The 16,245-nt window shown below is 35.7% G+C and overlaps 1 protein-coding gene across 1 annotated transcript; it reads right to left on the bottom strand.

Moving 5' to 3' along the window:
* Window positions 1–766: 766 nt before the first annotated feature.
* Window positions 767–11,348, bottom strand: LOC119640597 (protein abnormal spindle-like). Its single transcript, XM_038038752.1, has 8 exons — window positions 11,122–11,348; window positions 10,825–11,001; window positions 7,643–7,855; window positions 6,141–7,575; window positions 5,287–6,064; window positions 1,709–4,665; window positions 1,336–1,637; window positions 767–1,270 (listed from the first exon to the last, which is right to left on the bottom strand). The coding sequence occupies exons 1-8, from the start codon at window positions 11,134–11,136 to the stop codon at window positions 983–985; spliced, it is 6,165 nt and encodes a 2,054-aa protein (XP_037894680.1). The 5' UTR covers window positions 11,137–11,348; the 3' UTR covers window positions 767–982.
* Between the last annotated feature and the right edge of the window lie 4,897 nt (window positions 11,349–16,245).

Here is a 16,245-nt window from a genome sequence, read left to right as displayed (position 1 = left end):
ACCTAAAGACCTATTCTAATTTTTACAGATGTAAGAGTTTCAACGACACAAGAGCTAACGTGAGAACATAGTTATATCAGTTCAGAATCTCAAACTAAAATTGCCTTAACTTTACCTTGGCTAGAAGTATTGCATTTGGAACGATTAAGTCTATGGACATACTACAATCAACTACAGAACGGAATATCAATAAAACAAATTACTTTATCAAAACTACTAGACTCAATATCTAATGTAGTTTTATATATTAGAGCCGATAGCCTGTGTTGCTAGTGCTCCATGTCTTTCATTTTCTTTCCTTCTTTATTTGTAAATACAACGAACAAGAAGCCCAGCCCAATACCAAAGCTTAAGTAGCGTCAACCCAAAATGCGATCGTATCATTCTTATCTTCAGTATGCCACGATAGCTCGATAATGAGAAACATAAGCAGGGACCTTCTTAAAGTTTTAGGTGTCATTTCTGCAATAAGATCAAATTAATTCCGCTTGCTGCTGAAGAATGCATTTGGCGTCCCCTTGAGGTATTCCTGTGCCTTACCAGCAATACGATAAAACAATTTTATCCTACTTTAGTTTTAACTAACGCCGCCCCCATTATTGGAATAATCTTGTTGATTCAATATTTGTTCGTGGGTCAAACTTGACTACGGCCGATTGAGTTTTTTTTTTTTCTTTTTTTCATAAACAATGCAGTGATATAAATAAATTGAATTAATTCGGTTTGAATGAATGAACAAAGGATAGAAATAGCGGAAAGATGTACTTGAGAGAGATTATTTACAAAAGTTAGCTCAGCATAACCTTTAATATTGATATTTATTATTAACATAGTGATATCTCAGAGATGCGTACTGATATAAAATGAACAATTATAAAGTAACAAAAGTAAAAGAAAACACAAGATAGGAGATAAGAAAAATTTTGTTGAAAATATAAACAGTAAACAGTAAACGATTATACACAATACGAAGAACACACACTTAAAAGATTTCAATTCCTAATTTGTGCAAAACAGTCTCAAAAGCAAAAACCGAAGAGATAAACGTGTACGGGCTTGTACGTATAACACCATAATCCGGTTCTAAACTAGGCAGAACGTGACTAGAAAATTTTTGCGACAATTGCTGCTGCTGCCGCGGACTATTACAAAACTTCGTTTGGCTCAACTTTCGGAGATTCTGCTTCATTTTCTCTTTCCTTGCTACAAGTTTTTTAGTTTCGCGCAGCATGTAAGTGGCATCGGTAGTGGTCATGAAATCAGATATAATCTACAGCAGAGCGGGAATTAAATGAATGAGCTAATGTCATTTGTAAGCTTTGACTTTATGCTTACCTTGCGTTTTATAGGGCAATGGGCAAAAATCCATATCAACGTACATAATGTATTAAAGATTTCACAGTCTTTATCGCACCAACGCAACAGCATCTGTGCTATAGTTACTAAACCACCCTCCTGGAATGTGTTGATCGTAGTGCTATTGTAGCGAGCTAAATTAAGTATAATGCGACTGCAGTACATAATCAAGTATTTGTCTATTTCGGAACGGATTGCTTGTGCCATAATTCCATAGCAAAAAGATGATACAAAAGCCGCCCGATTTTTAAGCAAATGTGGCACCGTACGCGAGATCCGATCTGTGAATAATTAAAAGACGTAATAATTACCCACTTATATATTAATAATCTTAATTTGATGCAATTTATACCTAAACTTTTTAATATAGCGAGAGCCTCAGAGGCACAGTATCGGCCACGCAAAATTTTGACGGCATCGTTAACTTTAGAATGTACCGTATTCAGAGCATGTGAAGCCTGATTGAGCAAAGCAATATTGCGACGTATCTGTAGCAATTTTACGCTGCGAAAACGTTTGCGTATACGATAACCGCGCCAAAATCGTTGTATAAGCTGAGCAGCCTTGTTTTGACGTCGAATTTCTTTCATTTCGGGAGTCATTAGGCAACAAAAACGTCGTCTTGCCAATAAACCGCGAGCGTGAGCTTGAAACTGAACGACATTGTTTTTAAGTAGTGTGTAATGCCGATGATCCTTTCGCATTTCGATGCGAGCTCGAAACCTTTGTTGTAAACGAATGGTAGTGGAACGCAATACAAGGAATTCGTTGCGTTTCTGCAGCATTTGTCGTCTTGCGCGGAATTTGCGTTGAATGTAAATAACTAGGGAACGCAACAATTGGAACTGAGCTCGTATTTTCAGCATTTCACAGCGTGCCCTAAAGTGACGTTGCAGACATATCGCAGCATTCCTTTGCCGTTCATATTGTTGTCGATCGGAACGCATTTGAACAGTAGCTTTTACCACTCGCTGCAAGACAATGATTTTCTGTATAGTCTTCAAGAAATGCCGACGCTCTTCTCGCGCTACTAGAGTGGCACGCCATTTCTGTTGTATTGTTATGCTAGCCGTGCGTTTACGTTGATACGCAACGCGATCGATGCGCATTTGAAAAATAGATCGGATCCAGATCTGTATTTTAACGGCTGCATTACGTTGTTGCACAAATTCTAGACGCTGCCTCTTTCCCAACATATAGTTTCTATAATAAGTTTGAATATAAATAATTTTTGTACGCTTATCCTCGTACGATGCCTTCTCTATTTTCATCATCTGATTGGCCCGAAAACGCCTTTGGATTAATACAATTAAACGGTATTCGTTGAGATAAATTTGACGAGCCGCCTGAGCTAATTTATTAGCCCTAAAACGTCTTTGCATAGTTACAATAAGTTCCCGTTGGCGCCTGAAAGTATTACGTTCCTCGCGCATCAACAACGTAGCCCTAAAACGACGCTGTATCAAAACAGCTGCGTCCTTCAATCGAAGATATTTCTCCCTTTGTAATATCATTTTTCGATACGCCCTATATCTACGTTGGATGATTAGCGCAGCTTGCTTCATTCGTCGAAAGTGCTCGCGTTCACGTTTCATGGCCAGAAAACCACGTACACGTTGCTGGAGGCACAAAACAGCTGCCTTAGTTTCCATATATTTCGCCTTATGATAGCGCATAGCTTTATAAGCTCGAAAATGGCGCTGTATTGTGACAATCGCATGCTTTTTTAATTCATAATTTCGACGATCGTGACGCATTAATAATTTATTGCGATAACGTCGTTGTACAAACAAAGTGACTTTTTTTAGTTCCTGGTATTGCGTAAAAGCGACACGCATTTGTTGGTTGGCACGGTACCTTCGCTGTATTACGGTTACAAAATATTGAAACGTGATGAAGTCAATTCTTACCTTTCGCGCAAGTGCAACTGCCCGCCACTTCTGTTGTATATAAATAACTTTTTGACGAATGTCAAGATATTTAGCGCGTTGCTTACGCATCGCCAACGTAGCTCGCCACTTAGCTTGAATAAAAATGACAGCCGATCGAGTTCGCTGATAAATCGATCGTTGTTTTTGCATTAATTGCTTAGCTCGTACTCGTTGTTGTAAAACTTTAACAATATCTCGAATATGTCGGTAAGAGTTGCGTGCCTTCTTCATTTGCTGATAGGCTCTAAACTTGCTTTGTATGACAATAGCAGCCGAGACAACGCGTAAAAATTGCTTTCGTGCTTTAAAGCGACGCCAATAACTTTGTATAATGGTAGCCATTTTTTGTTTCTTCTCTTGCCATTCATGTTTTCGCTGAGCTGCTTCTGCGCGCATCAATCTCGCCTTGCATCGTACTCTCCATAATCGCTGGATGCAAATGACGCTTTCGCGTAATTCCAGATAATTTTTCCGATATTCCTTAGCCAACTTACTCGCCCGATACCAATGTTGTATGGCAAGAATGGAACGCATAGCCGCAATGTATTTTTTACGTGCCAAATAAGAACGAATGTATTTTTGCAAAGTAATCGCTGCTTTAGTCCGTTCATCGCGATATATGTTCGAATATATACGCGTGATATAACCGCGGAAAGCAGATTGAATAACGACAGCTGCCTTTTCACGTTTAAGCTCTTCTTTACGCCGTACGCGTCGATTTATGATTACCTTCAGCCAAGATTTACGCCACCAATTCTGTATTACACGGGCAGCCGCATGAAATTTAGGCGACCGGAATTTATAGATGATTTGCCACAATAACGACAAAGTTTTTTCCCGATGGCCATCAACGATATCATTGGCTACTATATCACCTTTCAGTTGAAACTCAGCTTCGCTTAAAGACTTTAGGGCAATATTAACATTAAATATTCTCTGCAAACGCGAAATGGCAGGGACACGTAATTGTTTGGTTAGATCATCGCGTAGCAAAATAATTTCCATGACACGCGTCAAACGTACACCGTCACGCAGATCTGTCGCCAAATTTTGAAAAGCGTAATTGAATTCATCCAAATAAGTTTGCTTATGGGTAAGCACATAACCTAAACGTCTTAGTTCACGCGTAATGTCTCCAACATTTGCAAGTAATTCGGAAGAAAATTTCAATAAAATATCACGAGTCTCCTTGTAGGGTGACTTCTTCACAAACAAGCAAGGATTGTGAGCAATAATGCGCTTCTCCTTCGCTTTATCGAGAAAGAGCAACAGTAAGAAGAACTTTTGAAGGGTGAACCTTTTAATATATGCTGCATATTCATCGCATAACGTATAAGCTTTCGAATATTTTTGCTCGAGAAATTTGTCACGGAACAATCTGCAAAACAAAAGCGGAACGAATAAAAACAAATGAAAAAATCAAATAATGCTCCCGTCGTCTACAATAATTCGCGATTTAGGTTAGATATTAGGTAGAGAGGCTATCAAAATTGATCAAAGAAGTAAATCTTTACGTTAACCGAATATAATTATTACACTCTACAGTTACGGCTTTGCAAAATATTTCTTGATGGGTTGATGGATGTAATCCCCCTTTCATACCCACCATAGCGATTGCATTAGATTTGGAACTATCCGTTCCACATGTCGTATGTGCATTATACGATGCCATTTACGATGAATATAGAGAGAAAAGATTTTTGGCTCGGTCTTGCAATCAAATATCGTTTACAAACGTATAGTATAGTGGGTAATAAAAAACTATATTCGGCCAGAGCCGAACATAGATTTTCTCCTTTTCTTGTTCCAACTAATTTTTCTCCCTCTATTAATAAAATTCTATTAATAAAAATTATTAGTCGCCAAAAAAAGAAAATTTATATCGCCAAGAATTTGCTCATAGGGGTCTTGGAATGTTACCTCAAGCAAAGCAAAATAAAATAGTACGACAGCTGTTAGCAGTCGGCACACATTATGATGAATGAATTATCGAACTTACCTATTTAAAATAAATGTACTTAGGCCAATTATATCCTTGTTAGATTGAAGATGCACTTTTTCTCCGTATACAACTTCAAGTCCCAAGCGTAACCATAGTGGATTAAAGCACAAGAGCAATTCAAGAATTTCTCTTTGCGTCACAACATCCAAGTGTAAGTTCCGATCGTTACGTATACGCAAAGCGTTCTTTTGAACGTAAATTACTACTTTTGAGCAAGACAATCGTAAATCTTCGCTTAAGAAGAGTTCGACGGCTGCTCTGCGCAATGACTCTAAACGAAATGTGTTTAGGTAGTTTATTGACTGCTCTTCCTTGGTAGGAGCAAACATCAGATCCTTGTTGCGCACTTCATTGAACAATTTACCTACATCGATTTTCGTATTGGAGTCGGTATCAAGGTCCGCTGGTATGGTGACTAAGGCGTTCAGCCACTTCTTAAAATCACACTCATGCTTTTCTACGGAAGCTTCATCTAGATACATGGTCGAGGCAAGGAATGGATCGCAGGTAGTAGTGGCAGCGAATGGATCGGGGTTTATAAATGACTGCAAATGTAGTTCGGTGTCATACAATTTAATACGCGGTTCAGTTTTCAATTTGCATGGCGTTAACGGTTTTTTTATTAACGATAATGTCCGGGACAGTTTAATTGGTTTTGGTTTCATATGTGCCCAAATTTTTTTGCGAACATTTGCTGATGCATTGATTGGTGTAAGACTTCGATGCAATGTAGAATCCATTTCAAGACGCTGACGTTTAGGTGGAGAAATACAATCTAAATTTAAAAAAAAAGAAGCAAAAAATGTAGTAATAAATCAATGATAACCCTTTATATTTGCATCGTATTGTACCAGATTTAGTTTTAATTCTGCTTTTACTGCTTTTCTCATTGTTAGATCCAGCGATCGAATCTAGATTGGAACACTCAGAAAATGAAAGCTCATTTAGACGTCGTTTATTATTGGCATTCTCCACCGTAGTAGTGACCTGACTACTCGTTTTAGTGGATCTTGGTGTTGTCAATTCTCTTATATTTCTATGCACGTTTCGTGTTTGCGTGTCAATAGCAATGGGACTGTTACTACATTGTTTCATTCCAATCTCATTTAAATTAAAACGACTTGACTGTGCTAAGATTTCATGTTGATCGAAGAGTACTTCTGGATGCGAAACTAGATTTAACTCGTCGAGCCCTCTCTTTGGAGATGCTGTACAGCTTTGTCGAATACTGAGAGTATTAAGGCTCCCCTTGCGTGAAGTACTTTGCTTGAAATATCGATTTTTCTCAAAATCCCCTATTGTTTCCATATCATTGAGATTTGGTAAAGAACCTTGCGTTAAGAAGCTACGTTGTGCTGATTTGCTTTGCAAGTTCATCATAGATTCGGAGAATTTGCGTAGCGGCTTTCCCACCAATCTTATGTCGCGCATACGATCCTCCACCGCAGTCTTTCGAGCAGATGTACTGGACAGGTCTTCAGAGTTCGGAAGGTTTGAGTGTTTCGTTAATGCCGTTGGAATGGTTAGATTTATATCCTCTTCCTCTATAACCGCAAGCGGTCCTGGTGTAGGAATAACAATTGAGGTTTTATCAAGTAAATCAGGAGATTCTCCAGAAGTGACGTTTAAACAATCAATGGGAAACTCAAAACTTCTCTGCAATATATCAAATGTTTTATTTATTATTGTGCCACTTGGAACTCTTTCAATTTCATTCGGAATATCTTCGTGGATATTAACACATTCCGCTTCAGATAAATCGGACGTTAAACATCTGGGCTTTAATTTGTGCTCTGCTTCTCCACTAACTGATGTCTGGTAACATAACGGAGTTGATATTTTAGCCAAGTTGCTGGGTTTACTTATCTGAGATACGGCTAACTTTTCACCAACTGGAGAAAATTGTAGTTCGTTCATCATATTTAAAACCTTAAATGAATCTTCCAGTGGGATAACATTCTCTTTAAAATCACTGGTCTTTGTGACAACAATAACAGGTGGACGACTCTTAGACGGAATAGCAGAGGACTTGTTACACTCCTTTAACGGGAGTGTGTGCACTCGTTCGCCATCACGTACTTGGAAAGGACCGTGTTTCCATTTGAGCTGCGTCTTTATAGGATGTTTGTCAGATCTTTCCGTTGCTGCGAAATGTTTCTTCTGCAACTGTTTTTGTTGAGCGGTTAATTTAGTGTTTTTGTTAACTCCACTCGTGGGCGATTTTAAACGTAATGCTTTCGCCAGCGATGTGGCTCCCGATAACATGTTAGGATATTTATGAACATTCTATACGTGTAATAAAATATATATATGTATAATTATATTCTCTGCAAAGACACTCTTGTAAACTTACTTTTATCGGCTTAGATGCTTTAGATTTTAATATAATGAAAACATCTTTGTGAAAATTACGATTATCAGTAAATTGTAGAGTTTCTCTAGAAGAAATATCCATTTGTGGTTTCCATGTCAATTCCATTGTGATGTCATTTTGTGCTGGTACAGTGTTTTCTAACCACTCCAATGAAATGTTAAGTCCAGGATTAACAGATTTGCTAACGCTCACCTCAAACGGAGAAAATTCACAATATAATAAATTGTTTTTAATTATTATAAATTTGCTTTTCTTGATCAGTTTCAAATTTGGAATGCAACTAAACATATCCGCCTGTTCGTCTGTCCATCTGTCTGTTTGCGTAACTTTGTAGTATTTGCAGCAACCATTCACCTCATAATGAAAATAAAGATATCGCCTAAAAATTTTCAAAAATATTCGCAATTGACCTAAACTTTTCAAAGGACGCGCCTACAACATCCAAATGCCCATACGACAAACACTTCTATTTTGAAAATAGAGAAAATCGCCTGCGCCCACTCCATATTATAGAGCATGAAAATTTTGCACATCTACTCTTTGGCCATTTATCAGAATAATGTTGATGGGTATAAAAGACTCGGTTACAACCGAATATGATTTTTTTACTTTTTTTTTTTTTTTTGAAACTCGCAAATATCCAAACTAAGCCAATAAAAAAATAAATAAAAATACAGAAAGTGGCATATTCGCGCATATTCAGAACACCATCAATAAAAAAAAACGAGTGAGAAAGTTATATTCTCACACATCCACCATCACATTTACCGCCCCTTGCTTTTATTTAATGGGATAATATTTATCTTTCAACTAATAGAGATCGTTAAAGAAAAAATTAATTCACTTAGGTCGTCGCATTCTACTCTCCAACTAAGAAACAATTAATCCACCACGTCGTGGTGTCTACCATGTATTTCAAAATGAACGCATTTGTAGGCAGATAATACATTGTGTCGTGAAGGATGAAGTTTGAAATTAATACATTAAGGGCTTACTATAAAACATTGCACATAATCTCTTATCTACAAATTTCATCAAAACCGCGGCGAATTTATACATCAAGAGTGAAACTGTATCACAGGGAGGTCATGGCGATAGATCAAATCCTTAACGAATTCCTCATCAAGACGTAAGAATACCATTTATATAATATGTAAAAGATAGTCCACCACAGTGATTGAGCCGTGGCGAATTTTTACACCAAGGGCGCAGCTGTACCAGAAGAGGGTCATTGCGCCATTTCGGTGATCATCAACCGGTCCAATCAATCACGAATCACTCAATCAGACATTTCCATCGCTGACGTGCACTTTTCGAAGCAGCATAAATACTACCTCTTTACAGGTGAATTGTACATCGCTCCCAGGATGCTGCATTTTCAAAATAAGCAAACGGGCAAGAAATATTTTAAACCTCCAACACGTATGCTTATGTGCAAAAATAAAACGCTTATGCGCACAGAACATTGTCCTCACGCGTTTCTACTACGGACCATCTAAATACCTAGGTAAGATGAGATTAGTCATTCAAGTGTGAATAACATCTGGATACGTGTCGGTTATGCTTTATAGTTTGTGGAAAAATATGTATATGCGTTGTAACACAGTATTAGAGAAGATCACCTGATCGGTGGGTGGATTCCGTACACAATGGCTACGTAATTTGCAAAGTAATTAGTTTAGAGTGAGTGATAATATTTGGAAGAGAAAAAATCCTTTTGAATTTTAAATAATTGTTGTTTTTAAGACATTCTTAAATCCTTTCAAGCTGAAATTTTCATTATACTTTCTAATGCATCACGCGCCTAAAAAAGCGAAACATTGGCTGCGTAGAGAAGGTGATTACACAAACACAAAATACAATGGCACGGCCTGTTTGACTTTAGAAACGAACACGTACTTGATCAACACTTTCTATCAAGAGTAATAAGTAGGGACGTACTTTTTCGTTCTTCGAAAATCATTATCAACTAATCAAGTGTTTATACTCATCATATCTCTGCTCGTCCGTCGTTTGTCTTTCAAATCACGCGAAATAATTTAAAAAAGATTCTTAAAATTCGTAGCATTTACACTTGATTTATACGCTCATAGTAAATAAGCTGAAAAATGTGCTTTAAGTGTGTTCTAAAAGCTCCAAGGATGTTTAATGAAAATATTGTTTTAAAGTAACGAATTTTATATTATGTGTCATACTAAACACAAACAACAAAATAAAATAAGACACTCAACAATTTACAATTTATATTGAAGATATCTGCCAAAAACTTGCAAGACTCGTAAAAACTATTCCACCAGAAGTTGTTATAAAGACCGGGATTACCAAAGCTATGCTAAATGCTGTATGTGCTATATATATATATAAAACAATTGGTACGTTCTAAGGAGGGATCAGAAAAAAAATAGTTGACAAAAAAAGATATGACCGTTGTTAGGTGGATTCATATTTTGCTGGCGAATTTGAATATGTGTTTCATTGATATATATATATATATATATATATGTACACGCACATATCTTTTTTTGTCAGCTATTTTTTTTTTTTTTTTTGTTATTCTCTCTCCCTAGAATGTAATATTTGTGTTAATGTGCTTGCAACATTTCAAATATAAGCAGCTTACATTGTACATCCTATTTAGCATTTAATAAGCTTGGCGTTCCAACTGCTAGGATTTATATTTACATTTACGTATACAGACTGGCAGCTTTTGTCTATTCATGTCGGTCAAATGAGAGCGATCGATTTACAATCTAATCAAAAGATCGCGAACGAATAACTTAAGCAATGTTAATAAAATATAATTTTACTTCCTATGCAGGTTACTGGCTACCGTTCATGTATGCAAGAAGCATGCATTCGCCCGATTATGAACTTAATCCGTTTCCTTGCAATCTTTACAATTTTTTTCAAACATCAAAATAGTCATCAAAAAAATTCTACTCAAATTGAATATAATTTCTTTTGTTTTTGCTGTTGCTATTTAATTCACGATTACTGTTAGACCAATAAAATGAACGGTGTTTGGTATTTGGTTGATTATCAGTTACGTATTCGCGGTAATTTCATCACAAAAGGACTAAAGAGCATTTAAGCAGACGACAAAAAAAAAAAAAAAAAAAAGAAGCATAAGGGAATGCAAGCAACGACATAAGTGCACTTACTTTGATTTCATCATCTGAAGGATTAATTATCCGCATAGTACGCCTAGCAATTTTTGACACAGGCACATCCTCAAACAACACAATGGATTTGCCAGAAAAGGGCGCCATTACAACATCGGTAGATTCGCGACACTCTGAGCGCCTATCGCCTTTAGACCGTACTGGTGTCATTTTAACCTGAAATTTTACAAAGAAAACAAAAAAAAAAAAGCCAAAAAATAATTGTATATTTCAAATAAAATTTGAAGATTAGAAAGCCTAAATATATATACAATGGTGGATGCAATATCAACTCACTTCAAATGCACTCATATTCGATGCCCGTTTAGATTGCGCAAATCAAACAAAATTTCCCAGTGAATTCTGTTCGCTCTTCTCCAAATTGTGTAGAACTGCAGTTAATATCAATTTTCACTAGAAAACTAATTTGCAAAATTCTTTTTTTTCTTTTTCTAGCAATTAAAGCTCCGACCGATCCGAATTCTTAGCTATCATTAAATCGGAAAAAAAGAAAAAAAAGTCAAAGGCCGTTGGTTGGCATTCTTCATTTCAATTTTTATATCATTGACTTATACTTCAAAGATTGCTTTTAAAACAGCTGTCAACTGGCGCGGCAATGACAAGTTGCCATCCCATTATAAATATTTTGCCCTGTTGCCACGTTTTTTCAACGTAATTAATTTTCAATTGTTAACTGCTGGCAAAATGAAACGGATGTTAAACGAAACAAAGCTTATGCATACTTAAAATTGATTGCACGTACAACGAATTTTATGTAAATAAAATTATAATAATTGACTTTTTATTTATTTGTTTATGTTCATTTTCTTTATTTCGAGATTCGATTTTGAAGCACTCGCCAAATTCATTTTAACTAATGAGAAGTACAGCTCTCTATATGCGGAACGAAACAAAAACATTTATAGGGGTCGGCGAAATCATACGAAACTTTTATGAAAACATAGAACTTGTGATTCCAAACCATATGATGTATTGATCTCGAATTGGATCCAAAAGCTTTTTCAGGATCAACAACTAAAATGCAATGAAAAAATATATCACTTTCATCCATTGACCGTACTATACTTTATAAAGCGTGTAATAAATTTTGGATTGAGGGACTCGTTCAAAAGTACCCAAATTTTTTTTTATTATTATAAGTAATTTTACTATTGCAAGATAACATGTCTAATTTATACTGCCCAGTTCCTAGTTTTTTTTTTTAAATCTGAGATATATATGTATATATATATATATATATATTTATTTTTTTTTTTTTTTTTTAGAAACTTCTGTAATTTAGGACAAAACTTTAAAAAAGTTTTTTTTATCAATGACTGAGAATTTCTAAGATAAAGAAAATGACAAACGCACATGAGAAGGAAATAAAGCCAAAATCGAAAAATGTTTGAATTCTTTCAGGAATCGGCGCTTCAAATTTAAAAATTTCTTTTGCAACCTGAATTTCAGACAAACTTATTTAGTAAGCCCATTGCAATGAAAAAAGAAAATTTTTAATTTATGTTTTGAGAGCGAGTGGGAGATAGAGGGGCAAGAGTTGATTTAGACGATGATTAGCGCGGAGCATACAATTGTGTGCAAAAAACAATAAACTAATAAACACAACACCAAGGGAGGCAGTAAATTTTGTCCTTGAATAAATTGTTTGCATTCAGTATACTATCCAACCGCTTGCCCTTGTTTCCATTAGAAATTTGCATAAAACCAATATGGTTTTATGCATGCCTGGATTTTGTTTTCCTAGTACGCGTGCAGTCAGCCGGCATATGCGGATAAGCGCCAAGGCATGTGAAGTAAGATACACTAATATTTAGCGAAAGATATGCGCATAGAAATGAGAATTTTCGAAATGTTGAAACATTTTTTTCCAAAGGCTTTCCCAATTTGCTTACGTGCATGTCACAAGCCTAATATAATAATTGACGATAGTCGACAACGTTCTTTAGAGAGCAAGTAATATGCCTTTGTTAAAGTCCTAACAGATGTGCCGAGTTGTGAAGCACAATACATAAGCGTACGCAATACTTTCGCGTATATTATATATAGAATAATTTTTCATATATATAATGTATTAAAATTTTTGGAAAACTAATACAAGCACTCGTGTCAAAACTCTAAATATGTAATTTTGTAATTTATTCCAACGACAGGAGAATGGCATAACATCAAAAGAATTATTCTCAGCATAAATTCTCATGTAACAAGAGAACAAGGTTGAGAACCTGAAATCTTTGCGCCTATGGTGGTAAAGACGAAAAATAATTCCAACATAGGTGGTTTCCAATAAAGTACAAAAATTGCTCCGAATTGGTAGACGTTGACAAAAGCCACACACCAGTACACACAGCTTCATACGCCTACACGGTATTCTTTCATTGTATTTGGGACATCGAATACTTTGGAATTAACAACGTAATGCCTATTGTCATTCGCGTAAAGCTGAGTACTGATTACGAATCTTTTGATAAGCTTTCGTTTCCTTCGACAAAGAAACTTGACGATCTATTCTTTTTTACTTTACATATGATCCTTATCATGGCTTTCTGCGACGTCTGCTATTAAAACAAAATATATGCAACAGAAATAGGGGGCAAACTTCAGTTTTATGTATGCGGCAACATAGTGTCTTCACCTTTCAGTTCGGGTGAAGCGGACGAAAACTACACACCTAACACTGTACTTTTAACGAATACTACTTAACGGACACTATCGCTTTGTGTACTGGGCCGTATTTCAGTAGCTGCCAATTTTAAAGCTCTGCCTTTGCTTCCCTAACCTGACAGAGTATTGGTAGGCCTAGGGGGTGTTTTCGGTTAACCCACTTGGCTTTCTCACCGCTTTACGCAGTCTCTGACTAATTCTCCCATCCTTCCTAAATTCCAGCTCAGCTCCGCTAAGTGCTTATGATTGCGAAGTCCGTGACCGTTCGAATCGTTCATTGCAAAAACGACGGCTCTTATATCATCAGTGCCATAACTGCGTACTACACAAAATATTAATCCACGGAAACCAACAGTGAGATATTAAATATAATGAAACATATAAAACCGAAAATGGTTAGTTAAAGAAATGCTAATAATGTGAAATATAAAGATAATATTATGAAAATATACGACATTTATGTGGGGTCATCAAGCGTATAAAAGTAATATCAAAGGATAACGATATATATATATATATTAAAAAAAAAAAAAAAATAAATAATGATTATTCCAAATAATGTGGCAATATTATATAACAGTAATGATCTGTTAAAGCGAGATAATAATAAAAAAGATAACAACGATAGCATTATGCGATATATTGCACTATTGCCAGAGGAGGCACTAATGCAAAGGTGTTGACGCAAAAAAATTCGTAAACATCTTTGCAGGATGAATTTTGACGAATTACAATATGAGAGACGATCAGCGAATCACATTGACAGGAATGATATTAGGGAATGAGCGTAAATGGCAATGCAGCCTCATACGAATATCATCAGCTGACTATTGATGACATGATATTGTTTCATTGTTTATATACCCGCCCGAACATGTTTCTGCAAGAAAAACATTACTAATACTAATAAACATTTGTCTTTTTCCTAATTTGTCTTCCTCACTTTTCAGCTGCTGATAATTAACAATTTGCAAAGCATATTAAATTTTGGTCACTTGAAAAAGTAATTGGTTGTATCCATACCGGTGCATATATAACAAGTAAGAAAGCTACATTCGATCGGGACTGAATCTTTTATATCCATCATCGACCGTTATTCGTAAAAAAGACAAAAGATGTAAAAGAATAAGATTTTCATGCTCTATAATATGGAGTGAAGACTGCTCATTTTTTCTATTTTCAAAATAGAAGTGTTTGTCGTGTAGGCATTTGGGCATTGTAGGCGCGTCCTTTGAAAAGTTTAGGCCAATTTCAAATTCTTTTGTAAATTTGTCGTCGATATGTTCATTTTCGCTAACGGGAGAATGTTTATCACAAACACTACAAAGTTGCGCAAACAGACAGATGGATAGACAAACGGACGGACATGTCTAGGTGTATTTCAAATTTCAAACTGGCTAAGAATTTGTATAGTTGATGGGGGTTTTGGAGCTTGTTTCTTCGCGTTATGAAGTTATTGAAAAAACAATTAAAGTTTGATACACTATAATATTAGGTAGGCGTGGTCAATTTTTTCCATCTTATGTGCAAGAGCTTCCAATGTTTCTGCAAATTTGAAGTCGATAGCTTCATTTTTGCGGCTGGAAGAATGTTTACAGTAGATATTACACAGACAGGTAGACGAACAGACGGACATACTTAAATCGATTTAGAATTTGATGCTGATCAAGATTATAAACACTTTGTGAGGTCTCTGTTGCTTCCATGTGGGCGTTGCAATCGTTTTGACAAAGTGAATAAATATATCCCTCATCCTTCGGTGATGGGTATAAAAATGATTACACTCGATTGTCCCTATGAGGTACAATAAAATCAACTTGTTTTACAGATATCACACCGGACAGCAAAACAAATTCTAGTTAACTTTGCTTCATCACAATTTATGAACAAAATTTCATATAAATATAAATATTATAAGTTGGCTTCCCAGCTACGTAAAGAGATTCAAATAAAAAAAAAAAAAAATGTCCCGAAGAAGTAGCTACAGCAACACAGTAACATTAAAATTTGGCTATGTCCGTTTAAATATTCTGTTAAGATGAAGATTTTAGATAAAAACAAGCTAACGTGTCCCCACATCCTAATAGAAGAATAGAGAACGAACTTTAAAAGAAATGCACTATCGAAATGAGAGTGTCTATGAAGGTCAAGTGATAACTATAATTCTAATTCCGTTTCCGATATCTATTTTATATATTGGTTCAATTTTTAAAAATTTCCCCTTTATACCTCTATTCACCGTACCTTGTTATTATAACAAATATGCTTAGTGATCTGCTGAATCTATTCGATCACAAATCTGTCATGTTTTTTGTGGTCTCCACATTTATGCTTAAATATAAAAATATCAAATAAAAAAAAAAAAAAACAGTAAAAAAGGACAAGGAGACCACCAGTTTTACCACTATTTGCCAAGGACATATGTTCAGTGACATAGCGACATAGTGAGTAGAAAAAAATTATTTGAAAAATTAGTGGCCCCTTACAAAATACATCTAATCGTATTTCAGATCTCATAAATAATTTAATAAAAAAATGACCAGTGTATTTTTGCAATTGCCATGCAATACCCATGAACGGATTAAATAAACTAAGTATGCAAAACAGAGAACAAGAAAATAGTTTAGCAAGAAATATTAGATGGGGAAGCGTAGCAGTCAGCTCATTTTTACCATCCCACGTCAGACATAAATTGCATAGAGGATGATTGCCGGCGTTTACTACTACTACTGTTAACCA

This window comes from Glossina fuscipes, unplaced genomic scaffold (genome assembly GCF_014805625.2).
Source record: "Glossina fuscipes isolate IAEA_lab_2018 unplaced genomic scaffold, Yale_Gfus_2 0, whole genome shotgun sequence".
NCBI classification, from domain to species: domain Eukaryota; kingdom Metazoa; phylum Arthropoda; class Insecta; order Diptera; family Glossinidae; genus Glossina; species Glossina fuscipes.
This window is presented reverse-complemented; position numbering and strand designations above follow the sequence as displayed.

Bases quoted from the DNA above. Each gene is read 5' to 3' on its own strand.
- LOC119640597 (XM_038038752.1), bottom strand. The intron at 7,856-10,824 runs GTAAGTGCACTT...TCTCCGTTTGAG, and splicing joins CTTCAGATGATGAAATCAAA to GTGAGCGTTAGCAAATCTGT. The intron at 7,576-7,642 runs GTAAGTTTACAA...TTACACGTATAG, and splicing joins AAGCATCTAAGCCGATAAAA to AATGTTCATAAATATCCTAA.